This window comes from Falco punctatus (genome assembly GCF_963210335.1).
Source record: "Falco punctatus genome assembly, chromosome: 1".
Classification (NCBI taxonomy): domain Eukaryota; kingdom Metazoa; phylum Chordata; class Aves; order Falconiformes; family Falconidae; genus Falco; species Falco punctatus.
This window is the reverse complement of record NC_137580.1, coordinates 12,550,369-12,563,404: the sequence shown is the minus strand read 5'-3', so window position 1 is coordinate 12,563,404 and position 13,036 is coordinate 12,550,369. Positions and strand designations below refer to the sequence as shown.

The window sequence follows — 13,036 nt, the reverse complement described above, 5'->3', positions numbered from 1 at the left end:
GCAATTCTTGAAGGGTTTGCGGTCCAAGCGTGCGTCATGCCCCCTGAGGTCCCTGGGGCGGTGGCGAAGGGAACGCAGGTGTAGAGCCACTGCATTTCCTTGCCTGGTGGGGATGTGAGGGAGCCTTGTTAAAACATCCACTTCAGATTCAAAGTTTTACGAGGCTGCACAGTTTTGCCTGCCAGCAGTGAGCAGCAAGTTTAAAAAAAAAAAAAACAAAAAAAACAACACAAAAAAAAACCCCAACCCCTGGGCTCCAGAGCTGCCAGAGAGGAAGTGGCTGCCTTCCCGCGAGGGAAGTGTGGTGCAGAGCAGATGGCACATCACGTCCCTGAGCTGGGGCTGAACATCTGACCTCTTTCCCTCTGCATTATCGACTGAGACCCAGGGCAGCTCTGCAGCCCAAAGTGCTCATTTCTGCCATCGCCATCACTTCCACCCAAAGTGCAGTGGGCACCTCATCAGGGAGCTGACAGGAGAGTTGGCGCATCAAGGCTAGGAGTATGTCTTTTTCTTTTTAATTCTGAGGAAAGGCATTTTCATGAGAAAAAAGGTACTTTTTCAGATCAATAATAGGTGAACAGTTCAGAAATAAAAGCCTTTCCCTCAGAAATGCAAATTATCTGGACTGTTCTAACACCTTCAGGGCTCTAATGATCTTAAAGCACTGTCTTTTTGCTCTCTGCAAAGCAACCATAGCTTGACCTGTGAAGGACAATTCCATTTCAAGTGACCTGGAGAAGCAATAAAAATGCAAAGATAAACCGGAAAGAAATACTTATTTGAACACTCACAGTACTATTTTTATTTGCATTGTAGAAAGATCATGGGCCAGTTCTGTATGATCTTTCTACTCCTTAGAAATTGCAATGTTCTACTGTAGCAAATGCCCAGAGTTTAAGGTCGATGTCGAGCCATAAAACAGCTACAAGTACAATTTAAGCATTTGCAATTATGAACAAAACAAGAAAAAAGGTACTTTGTACTCCATCTGGAATTCTGCTCACTCTGTATACAGTGTTAGTAAAATACAGACGCAACTCAGGCCAGTGGTAATCGAAAGCTGTTCAGTGGCCTGTGTGAGTTGTATTTTGTTGGTCTTAACCCAGTGCCCTTTAGACAGACATCTACATTACAGCCAGAGCCTCTGTGTCGTTGGCAAGGAGCATGGGCCGTAATGCATTTTCTCACTGAATTCCCCTTTTGGAAGCAGAGCTAATCACTTTTGGACACTGTGTCCTCCCTCCTCCCCAGCACCACCCACGTTCGTAACATTTGTGGTCTCTGAGGGCAGAACTTCCATCTGCAGGGCTGCTGGGTGACTAATAAAATACAAATATGCATGGGCCAACTGAGAAAGCCATGACTGGTGTAAGTGCAGCAAGTAAAAACTGTCAGACTGTCTGTTTTACGCAGAGAGGGGTGGTACCTCTTTGCTACCTGCCCATCCAGCACCAGTCCCGTGTGCAGACGGCAGTCAAAGGCATTGCTGCAGACAAAGGACACGGTGTGCCTGCAAAGCAGCTCTCTGGGTGCATGACATCCGGCACGGTCAGGGCTTTGCTATCTAACAGAACTCCAATCAATTAGAAGAAAAAGATTTGTAAGCAGACCTCTCTGCCCTGCCATGCAACTTCTCCCTAACCTGCCAGTGATTTTTCTCCGTGGGAGACTGCTAAATTCAGAGCTTAATACTGAGGCAGCATCTCCCATATACCACTCTGGTTTGTCCTGCTCCCCGCAAACCAGCCTTTACTTGCATTTGGCATGAGGGAGACGACACTTTCCAGTCCACATTTTGCAGGATCACCCGTTCTGAGAAACACAGTCATTTGCTGCAAGTGGAGCATGCCTTAGCCCTCCGCTCAGCCCAGCTTTCAAGCCTCGTTGGATCCATACGCTTCAAATGATCAGGGTGATTTTTCTCCTGGTTTCTGCATGGGTATGACTTGTGGCTGTCTCATCCATGCAACGAGGGCCATGTGCTTTTGGGTACCAGCAGGGGCAAGAGAGAAAAGATGATCTTCAGAGAACTGTGTCTGTCATTAGCACAGCTGCCACCATAACAGTGCAGAGCTGGTGAGCTTCGAGCTTTCCTGTTAAGAGACTCTATTCTTCTATGACTTGACCTTTTACACTGGGATTTGTCATACGCCTCACAGGTTGGAAATCATATCCTGAGCCATTAAATCCCCCAGTCCTATTTTGAATAATAGGCTTTGTAGAAAAATTTCCTGAAGGCATTTCTGTGAAAATACAAGTAAATTTGCTTTTTTAAGGCTGTAAGGATCTGGAAATATGTATTTGTTCACTGAGATGCTTTAAAAAGAGTACAAGGCTTAGCAGGTGAGAATAAAATAGGTCTGATTTATACAGTAATATAGTAAAAAGGCTGTGCAGGAAAAATGCAAACAATCATTTTATATATGTTTATGCACATTAACTCTAAGTGATTAGACAGTCTCTAACATCTAGATTTTCACAGAGTTTTGTAATGCTTCAAAGGAATATGGCTGCAAATAGACAAGTATAAGTTTCATTTCTCTCATTTTAGCAACAGCAAATGCATATTTTTGCTTTCAGAAGCTGTTTCTTCTGTCAGTTGTACTTACATTTTTGTCTGCCTTTATGCTGATAAAATTCCACTGACGTCAGCTATAGCAAACCGTCATGCCTGATAAATGTGTAAGCAAGATGAGAATCAGGGTCACACTAAACAAACAAATGCCAATCATCAAGGAGTAAGTGGGGGTTTTAGCCTGCTCAGAGGAAAGGTAAGTGGAAGGGCCTTTGTATAACTCTTCCTCCATACTCAAAGGTAACACGTGAATGGCTTTATCTAAATAAAAGCTTATTTTTTGCCTTCTTTTTTCCTTGCATGCTCTTGGAGGAAATGGTATTGAAAAGGCTAAAGCCACTGACATTTTGGTGATGTCATAGAGAGAGAATGTAAGCTGGAAATTAATAGAAATGCTCCGCGAAGTACGTGATCCATTAAGTTGTTTTGCAATGCTGAGAAACAAAGCATAGAGTATTTTTGTTAAAGTCAATATCCCATGGGGATGAACGCATGACTATGATCTCTCACCACAACAGGCCAAGCCCTGTTGGTGAGCACGCAGGTATAAATCCTTAATAGCTCCAGTTTAGTTAAAGAAACTGCCCTGAATCCCACTGGTGCAGCTGAATCCCAGGGCCCCAGTTTGGATGTCTCGGGGCCGGTGTGCCCATGGCTCTGAACCGGGCACAGAGCCGCAGCCAGATGTGTTGTTCCAGGAGCAATGTAGGGCATCACGGACTACTCCTGCCCGCTTGCAAGTGCGGGATACCTTGTTCAGCGCTAAGCTTTACTGTAGTTTTGCGAGTGGCTTTTGTTTTATTCTGACTGTGTGGAGTTGCTTACCTTTTTAAGAAAATAAGACATCTGTTCAGTGGAGAAAGGAGGTTGCAGTATTATTCCGCAAACAGCTTTTATAAAATTTGTCATTGGTGCTTTGCCCACAGCTCTAGCACCGAAGGGTGGCATTTCACTCTCTCCCAGCAGAACCAATGGATTACTAGTTTTCACTTGGTTGTGTCCTGATGTGCTGCTGCCTTTTTCTTACAACTACTGACTGCCTTGACACTGTAGTTGCATCGCTCAGCAGTTCCTGCTTGCTGTGCCAGGCAATTAGCTATTCAGTTGGTGTTCCAGCATATTTTCTTCTGCTTTGCCTACAGATCTGAAGGACAGGAGAAGGACCTCCCAGGCTTGGCCTGAGATGGATCTGAACTGAGGTTTTCAAGGGTGCTCAGCTGCAGCAGGTTTTCTTTTCAAATGCACAGGATGAAATAAAGAAAACTAACTCTCTGGGGCTTCTCTTTACATTGCATATCTGAAACCTGAATAAAAAGAGAAACCAGGCATTAAAAAAATGCCAGCTTCAAAAAGCTGTTGACACTGAAAGAACATGGCTGATCAATGGTGTTTTGTTGCCACAAGGGGAGCTTTAGCTGAAGCTGTTTCCCCTTGGTCTGCTGCCAGGGACAGCCACAGAGGTCTCAGAGGAGCTCAGGAGGGAAGGCAAAGGATCCTGGAGGAATTCCTCTGTGGCAGCGACTACAGACCAACAGAACCCTCTCAGCCGTGTACACTTTTTACAGCCAAAAGCTTAGTAAACATTAAAAGCAGGCAGAGCGCTGTTGAAAAGAAAGGCAACTCAACCCTCAAAGAACCTTTTCATAGTACTCTGTCTTCAGGTTTCATGAAACGGCAGGGGAGAGCAAAGACATCTGAAGGCCTTGGGTCCCTTTCCATCCTTCCCTCTGCATTTGGCATACTGGGATCTGAAAAGCAGCAGAATTACGAGGCTGCAATTGCCCAGAGGAAGGGCTCTCTCCCCATTGCCCGTTCCAGAAGAGGTAAGAGCCCAGCAGGAGTACTGCCCCAGTGAGGAGCCTTACCCAAGCACAGCAAGAAGTTTGCGAAGGTTGGCATGCCTCGACCTGGGATTTCCTGAGTGACCCCTGTGCTAGAGGTGCAGCAAGTCTGATGCTTCCAAACAGCTGGCATGTGCAAGGCACTCCTGGAGCGCAAACCTGCGGGTCCTGTGCAGAGACCCGCGTTCCCAGGGCACAGTGAGCTTGCTCCCCTCTCCCTCAGGACCAAGTAGCATGGGGCAGGCCTTGCTTGGACGTTTTTAGGGGAGGCTTCAGCCCCTGCTGTGAGCAGGTCGGGAAGCCTTGCAATGTCGGGCCAGATGTTGAGACGCCGTGAGCCCTACTGCACACAACAGTGCTTCAGGGCATCCCGGGCCCATGACCCAGGACGGCCACCTCATACAGACATACCCAAGGGAGGGTCAACCCACCCAGCTCAGGCGCTGAGTGCTGCTGAGGCACCCTGGGCTCAGCAAACGGCAGCTCACTCGCTGGCTTTGGACTGGTTTTTACTGCTTCACAGCTAGATCGTGTTCATCTGCACAAGCTAAACCCACACGTGAGCGGCACAGCTGACATGCTCCAGTTAGTACTGCTCAGGCACCAAAGGACTTCTGCTGAAGTTAGCAGGGCCACTGGCGTGACTGACAATCCCATTTAGCAAGGGGTAGAGGCAGGACCCCTGTCATTTCACAGAATTAAAGTAACTCTGTCTTTCCAGTTCTGTCACACGGTTTTTGAAGCAATGATTTTTAAATTATTTTTCTGGAAATAAAACAGATGCTTCTAATAAACAAGCAAAGCCCTCGGTTGCTGCATCTTTTTAACCAGATGATAGTGTGGCTAGAAACCACCTCAGTATGATAACTTTTGCCTTATCTCTAAAGTAACACATTTGCCTGATCAATCAAATATAAAAATACAACTTTAAATGGTTACACTTTGGTTTTCTGAAATTCACCACCTCTTTAGACTGTTACTCTTCTCCCCTAAGCTGCAATATAATTTAATAACCTTCTCCTTCACCTTACTGTATAGTCCCATCAAGACTCCTTACCTTTAAAAGAAACTGATTTGATTTTTTGGCTGCTGGGGGCTGAGGAGAAGGAAAAACTGAGTTTAGAGAGGGAGCAGGGATTGGGTTTTGTGTTTTGCTTTTCTTTCCGTGCACATAAAATTTAGACAGTGAGTAAACCTTTCCCATATGTGACTATGCAGAAGTAGGTTACATTGCCTGGAGCAAATGCAGTATCTCACTTGCCACTTTTGTAGAACTCTCTGCTTTATTAGTTTTGTGCTGGTAACTTTACAGTGAAGTTTCCAGGCATATAAAAAGCAGGTAATTGAAATCACAAAGGTAGCTTAGTACCTGTGCTATTGTGTAATCACCTGGATGCATCTGAAACTAGATTAATACTAGGTTAGCTCTTTCAACTGGCCAGTGATATAGTTTATGTATCAAGTAACTGTTTTGCATGTAAATCAGACAAGTGACAGGAGGATCTCTTTTCCTGATTAGTGCACGTTCCATAATATTTAGGAACACAATTAAGACCATCTGGTTAGAAACTACTCTTCTACTGATAAGGGAGCAATGGGATAAACCTGGAATCCTAATGTCTGGAGTAGTGGCATTAGTAAAAGCAGAAAGTTCTACGAACCTGCTGGATCTTCAAAACGTTAAACAACTTGGGTTTATTTCTATCAAAAGCTAGTGTTTTCAGGGCTTACAGGCACAGATGAAGAAACAGCTTTCACCATTTCAGCCATGATGAAACATTTCATGGTGGCTAGCAGAATGCAAGAGTGAAATTAGACATTTCTTTTTCTGTGGCAGAAATAAGAATGAAGACCACGGATTTCTGGTGCAGCCGGATCTCAGGATTAATCTGAACTGACTAAGGATGGCATGCAATTCCAATACCTCAAAATATATTGCAGTATACAATAGACCTGGGAATTCCTTCTCCTGGCATCTCTACTTAATCTTCCACATCTCCAAAAGGTATTCCTTCAGTCAGGCATCATATCAGTTTCCTTTTCCCTGCAGAGTGTGGTTGTAGCAGCATAAAATTCATCCAGGGTGCCATAAATTTCCAGTTAAGATGGCAGTAGTGGTCTCACGATATATGAAAGCTGAGTTTGGAAAAACTGTTTTCAGACTGTGCCCTTAGAAGTAATGTAAGGTATTTCATTGTTCATGTAGCGACAATTGGACGTGGATACTTGTTATCTTAGCGCATTTCTAACTTTCCCAGGATCAATTGCACAACTCCCTTAATTTGAATTACAGGAAATTATCACTTGCATTTTGCCTACACTAAACACACAGGCAATCTCACCTGAGTCCGAAGTGAGAGGTTTTTAAACCACAGCTACTAAGTCTACATTTACATATATTCATTAATTGTGAGTCTCAGAAAGTGGAAAGCCCTGTCATTAGTGGAAAACCAAAGCACCCAAACAGGTTTTTTGCTGGTCTTTTTGTTCAACTTCAGGGAGAAACATTGTGCGCTGTTAGCTTTGGTTTGCAAGGCTCTGTGCAGAGGCATCGCTCCAGGGAGTGCGGGCTCTGCAAGCAGCTGGAGCTTGTGCTCTTTGCCTTGGTCCTTGACTAGGCTCCATTCTTTAGGCAGAAACAGTGCTCTCGAAACCAGTGACTGGTGCTAGGCTGAAGATTCCAGAGACAACAACTGCCTTCTGTTGTTCCCGGCTGCCAGCTCTGGGTAAATAGAAGTGAGTTGTACTGGTGCTCTCCATCACTCACCGTATTGCAAAAGCAAGTACAAGGCTTCAGATGTTTGATCTCACATACTGAATGATCAGTAATAGTGCCAGAAGGAACACTTACCATCTGCTGTGGTATTTGAGCCCAGCTGGGAGCGAGCAGGCAACCCCCCCACCCCGAGGTCCTGCAGGCTCAGACAAGGGAGGAGGTTGTCCAAAGACCACGTTCACCCAGTCCACAGGCAGTGTTTCATTGGCACCCGGCCCATCCTAACAGTGCCATGGGGTGCTAGACACCAGCTCCTGCAGTTCAACTGAACCTAAGGGTGAGTGGGCAGCAGCGGGGCCTTCGGCGGGAGTGAAGAGTGCAGAGACTGAGATGAGCAAAGGACCACGGCGCACAGAGCGCTCTGTGGCACGCAGGGAGCTGAAGGGCTGGAATAGGCAGGTACAGGAAAACCATCCCTCAGGTTTATTAGTAACTTGGTTTGACTACATTCCATATATTAGAGCCAAATGTAGACACCAGACGTAGTCCAGTAAAGACCATGACAGATCATTCGGCTTTTGTTCTCACCTTAGGACATTTCACCAAAGGACCTGAGCTTAGTTGGAAACAAAATACCATGTCCTGCAGGTCACTGCTTGGGCTGAACACTACTTCTCTGCCAGCTCTAGCAACCTCTGTCACCCCAGGGCACGCTCTCCCGCTGGGCTGCAGCTTACGGGGCCAGCAATGGAGCATGTGGGAAGACCTCTAAACTCTCTCTGTGAAGCTGGAAGCAAGCTGATTATCTGAGAACCAAACACCTCCGAGAGGACAAAGACTTTCAGACATGTTTAAATGGCACTGTAGGGGCTGTGGCTCATTTTTGCTGTTAATAATCTGATACAGCTATAATATTTTTTTAATACCCAGAGACAAATTACAGCATATAAAAGACCATGAGGTTATATTTTAGTTTTCTAGAAGCTGAGATAGTCCCATTAATATATTATGAAGGCATTGTAACAAGAGTACTAGTATTTTAACGATGAAACATCCAGGGTCAGTAGAAAATATATATCATCATCTGCAAATTCATTTTAGATATAATAAAATAGCAGACCACAGGAGATCTGTCACATTTTAAATAGGATAAATGTTATTTATACTTTATGCTGCAACATTTTCTCTTTTGAAGGTGCAGCAGGACTCAGTACTTCATCACGCAGTATCTGCAAATGTGCACAGGGGCCATGGCAGCTCATCTGACAGCAACAGGTAAAGGCTGTGGTAACTCTCGGGCTTGCTGTTGCTGAAGGCCAGCTGCAGAGAAACCACCCACACCTGTCTCATCAAGGAGGGGATAACTGGGCCCTGATGAAGGGGTGCAGGTGGGGAGGAAGATTATAAAGAGGGGAACAGGCAGTGAGGGCATTGGCTGCTGTGCTGGTTTGGAGCCATTTTGCCTGTGGGCGAGTGATAGCTTTAGCTTTCTCTGCAAGGAAAGTGTGATGGTTGGACATGGCTGGTAGCAAAGAGATGTCTCACAGACCCAGAGAGGAGCAACAAAGGCGGTGAGTGATTTCCCTTGTGAGAGAGTTTTGGTGCTTTCCTGCACAAGAGCACGGCAAGGTACCGTGTTTACGTTCTTGCATCCTGTAGCTGAACTCAGGGCAGGGTTTGAGCATCTCGTGGTGCAGCAGCCCTGATAGGACCTGGGGAACGGCGGGTGTCCGTCTGTACTCCAGTGCTAGCAGTATGTTGGGTGCAGGTCCATCCTCAGTTGAACAAAACTTACTGACTTAAACCAAGGTCAGAAATGTTGCTTGCTGGAAAGGCTTCTTAAACTGTTTATTTGCCGATGGCTTTGTGAAGTGTTGCACAAAAGGTGACTAGTGTTTTTCTGAAGGTGTGGTGAACCTAGACAGCACCTGGCATGTTTTATGTTGGCACTCTCTGCTTAGAAATGATTTCTGATGGTAGATCAGAGAGGTGTGCTTGTGCAGTATTATCATGTAAATGTCCTGGTGGGATCTTTGAAATGCACGTAGCATCAAGAAAGTCAGGAGAATATGCAAGGAATACGATTTTTCATCTAATGTCTAAATTCTCCTTAATGTTCCAAATCTGGGCAAAGTGGTTGTGTGCACTGAGCACCTAGTTAGAAATTGTACGGTGCTCCCTTGGAACTGTTAACGCTTTGGCAAACAAAAAAAATCCCAGGTTAAGCTCTGCATAATGCTGTCTTGGCCTGAAGACTTAAGAGGAGGGTGCAGGAAAAGCCACTTGTGAGCGTACGGTATTGTCTCTGCATCCGCCTCTTCCAAAGCCCTCAGTATGGCTTTGTTGTTCAGCTGTTGATAGGGTAACATCTTTCTTTATCTTTCTGCTGCTGTTTCTTTTTCTTGCTTAAATCCGTGCTCAATAGATTTATTTTTTTTAATAAGGAGAAAACCAGTAATAATGACTTCTGTATAAGCTCGTGGATGCATTCTGTTATCCCCGAGGAAGAAGCAGAGTGAAAATACCTTCTTTGTGTGATTTAGCTTTGTAGTTGTTGTTTTTCCAGCCTGTGTGCATTTAAAGAGACATAGAGGCTGCAGCATTTGGGTTTCTGCAGGCTTCCAAAGTAATCTAGTAAAAGGTCATGTTTCAGTTGTTCCCACCTTGAACCGGCAGGAGAGCACAGCACTTTGAATTGATGCTGACACCAAGGGTGAGGTCCTTGTGTATCTCTCCTTCTGGTGGGAAATCTCAAAGGGGCTCATCCTTGTCTCTTCCATCACAATAAGGTGCTGAATCTAAATCAGACTGGAGGCAGCCCAAGGGTTTATGTGCCTGACTAGCAGTGATTCACTGTCGAAAGAATCAACCTCTTTCCCTATGCCAAAAATAAAACGGCAGGAAGAGCAGTGGGCATCTACAGCAGTGAAATATCCGTGTTGCCTGCTAAAGAAATCGTGGGTCTGGCATTCTAACTCTCTAAAAAAAAATAAAAAAAACCCAAACATACTTACTGGTTCTGTAATGTGAAAATCTACAACAGTTGTCAGGTAACATGATGAAATCCAGTATTACTCAGGCCCTGTAGGCACTTGGCACTTCTCATTTCAGAAGGAAACAAAAGTCAATTTCCAATTACAGTTAAGTTTGGGGAACACTGGGGGGAATCACTGGCTTCAGAAGTGAGGTAAAAAAAGAATGCAGCAAGCGTTTTAGTATACTTTAGCATTAGGAAATTGTAGAAAATAGTTAGAAAAAGCTTTCTCGTGCTCTGCAGTTGTTTCTTTTCAAAAAACATTGTGCAGTGCTTAAAAACAGGATGGTTGTAAACTAGCAGCACAACTGTGTGCTTGTTAGTAGTGGCTTAATTTGGTGAGAGACTGAAATGTGACTTCCCCCTTCCCCCCATATTGCATCTAATCAATCTAATCAAGTATCTAATCAAGTAAATAGCTGCAGGAAACAAAGGCTGGGCTTGTGAACCTATTGTTTGTTTAGCAAAGGGAAACCAGTGGCTTTTTCATGGAATGATCCTCGTATCTGTGCATTCTCTTGCTGTTGGTTTGGGGTTTTTTCTATCCTGGCTATGGAAACTAAAAACTAGGCCCTGCTTCAAATTTTAGATGTGTGGTAGCTAATTACAGTACACATAGTCTTATTAAATAAGTGTCATTAGTTATAAAGTATGTTTACACTGGAGTTTCACGGGTAGGAGATGGAGAGTCCAAGCTGTAGAGGGTGTTGCCAACTGGATGGCTCGGGCTGTAATTTTGTCAGTAACTGGGGTTTCTATTTATGTACCTACAAAGTAGGGATGGTAAAATTTGTCTGTGTCCGAATTGCCTTGAGCTTTTTAGCAAATACTTATGGACTACGTGCAGACTTTCAGGAGATGACTAATTAAATTTGTACTCCTTGTTAAATGTGCTTTGTAGAATCTTACCTCTTCCCGCTTTAAACAGCTTCCTCTTTCAGTCTGGAAAGCACTTTCCAGTAGAATTGTTGAAGTTTAGAACAAATATTTTTATGCTAATAGTAGCACATTAACCTCATGTTAAGCTTTTCTCCATCTTCTTCACTTCAGCTTATCCTTATGCTTTCTTTCCCTAACATCTCTTGACATTTAAGATGAAATGCAGATACTAAAGATTATGAAATTGCTCCCACTCAGACAAATGGAAGCTTTGCCATTGGTTCCTTTGGAAATAAGTTCAGGACCTGGATAGATGCATGTAATGTCTTGTAAGACACTAGTATGTTTTCTGCCTGAAAAAAACAGAACTCTAAAGCATTTCTGAAGCTTGTTTTCTGTGATGCACACTACTACTTGATCAACTGGCAACTGAAAATGTTCCGTATGTTACAGTGACCTTCACATTAATTTTCTGGAAACAAAGCCAGCAACCCTGCAACAGGATTGACCAAAAGACTCCCAGTCACAGGTGCTAAACCACCAGAGTATAAATGAAAATGCATTACATCCTCATAAGCACCCAAAGAATTTATACTGAGCTGGTGCTGTCACTGTAACACTAATGCCAGAAAAGAGTTTACAGAGGTGGCCAGAGCTCTTTTTTTTTTTTTTTTTTTTTTTTTTCCCCCCCCAGCATCTACAGGCACAATAAATATCGCTGTGATATTGATTCAAATCCGATTTAAGCTTTGTTCAAATGCTTATCACGGAGGTGGAAAAGAACTAAGTGTAAGACTCTATTAAGGTCTTTGTTTTCTGGGGTACTGTATATTACACTCAAGTATTCCTGATTACATGTTAAAACTATCCTCTCTGAGCTCAGAATTTCCTTTAATCAGATGTTCAAAGGAAAAGTCAATGTCCTGTACAATCTCAGGGTTTTATTTATCTGACTCTTGCCCCACCAGGAAGCACACTGCAGTACTGCAGTCTTAGAAACATGGAGTTAAGCATGGCGGTTTTGTGTGCCCAGGCACTAAGCCCTGGCCTCAGGTGACTTTAGAGTCATCCCCCTGACAGAAGCAGCTCAGCTGTCACCTGAAAGTTCTTGGTGGACTGTGGCAGGGTCTGAACTAGCTTGAGATCCTGTGGGCTGTGAAATGTACCTCATTAGTACCACAGCATCTTCACCTTCAGATTTAGCAACAGGTGTATCAGGTGCTGAATTCAGAAGACTAAGTAAAGGCAGCACTAATTTACGTTTTAGGTGTAGGGATGGTTATCCAGGCCACCTCAAAGTAGACTTACAGCAATAAAGTGGAGCCAAGACTGGAAGTCTGGCCCAGACCTCTGTTTTAATAAAGCTAGGCAACGTGCTCATTCTGTTTCATCCTGTTCCTGCAATTTACCTTAAGACAACCAAAACAATGCACTTGCTATGAAAGCAAGCTCTGAGGACCTGTGCCCAACAAACCACGTTTTCAACTTTACTAAATAAGCAGAGAAGGATGAGAAAGTACAACCCATAGCATCGTATCCTGCATGTCCTGTCACAAACTGACCAAATCCATTAGTAGAAAATGCGGTCGCGGTTGTCTATTCCAGCTTGAATCCACCTGATTACTTTAAGCTGCTTTAAACTTGCTTGTTGCGACCCCTCGAAGGCCGGCCACTGCAGGCTGAAATCCTGGGCCCTATTTCCAGCTGGGTTCACAGCACAGGCATTTCCAGTGGTATGAAAAGCAGTACAAAGAACAAGCAAATAAATGCTTCTGCCCATGGAGCGGTAACCTTGCTAGATTACAGCAGGTATCCTGAGCATCTGCTGCAGGCAGTGCTGTGGCCTTCTCTTACGACAGTATCGCAGCAACACGCGTTAGCTCTGGAGGATTGGTCTTGTGAGGATCAGTGCAAGGACATTTCAATGAGAAAATGAGTAATTCTTTACTCTGATTATGATGATTAATTCTGTTACGTCAGCAGCTTTT

The 13,036-nt window shown here is 44.2% G+C and overlaps 1 protein-coding gene across 2 annotated transcripts in view; it reads left to right on the top strand.

Moving 5' to 3' along the window:
- RNF150 (ring finger protein 150) overlaps nt 1-13,036 on the top strand; it is a 222,449-nt gene that overhangs the window by 37,508 nt on the left and 171,905 nt on the right. The window contains exons 5-8 of one of the 2 annotated variants that reach the window (XM_080403069.1): nt 4,240-4,401; nt 6,257-6,424; nt 7,052-7,155; nt 7,729-8,410. In XM_080403069.1, the coding sequence (XP_080259195.1) occupies nt 8,289-8,410 (122 nt within the window). In that variant the 5' untranslated portion in view covers nt 4,240-4,401; nt 6,257-6,424; nt 7,052-7,155; nt 7,729-8,288. The remainder of the gene's footprint in view (nt 1-4,239; nt 4,402-6,256; nt 6,425-7,051; nt 7,156-7,728; nt 8,411-13,036) is intronic. The other variant, XM_080403070.1, reaches the window with a different exon arrangement.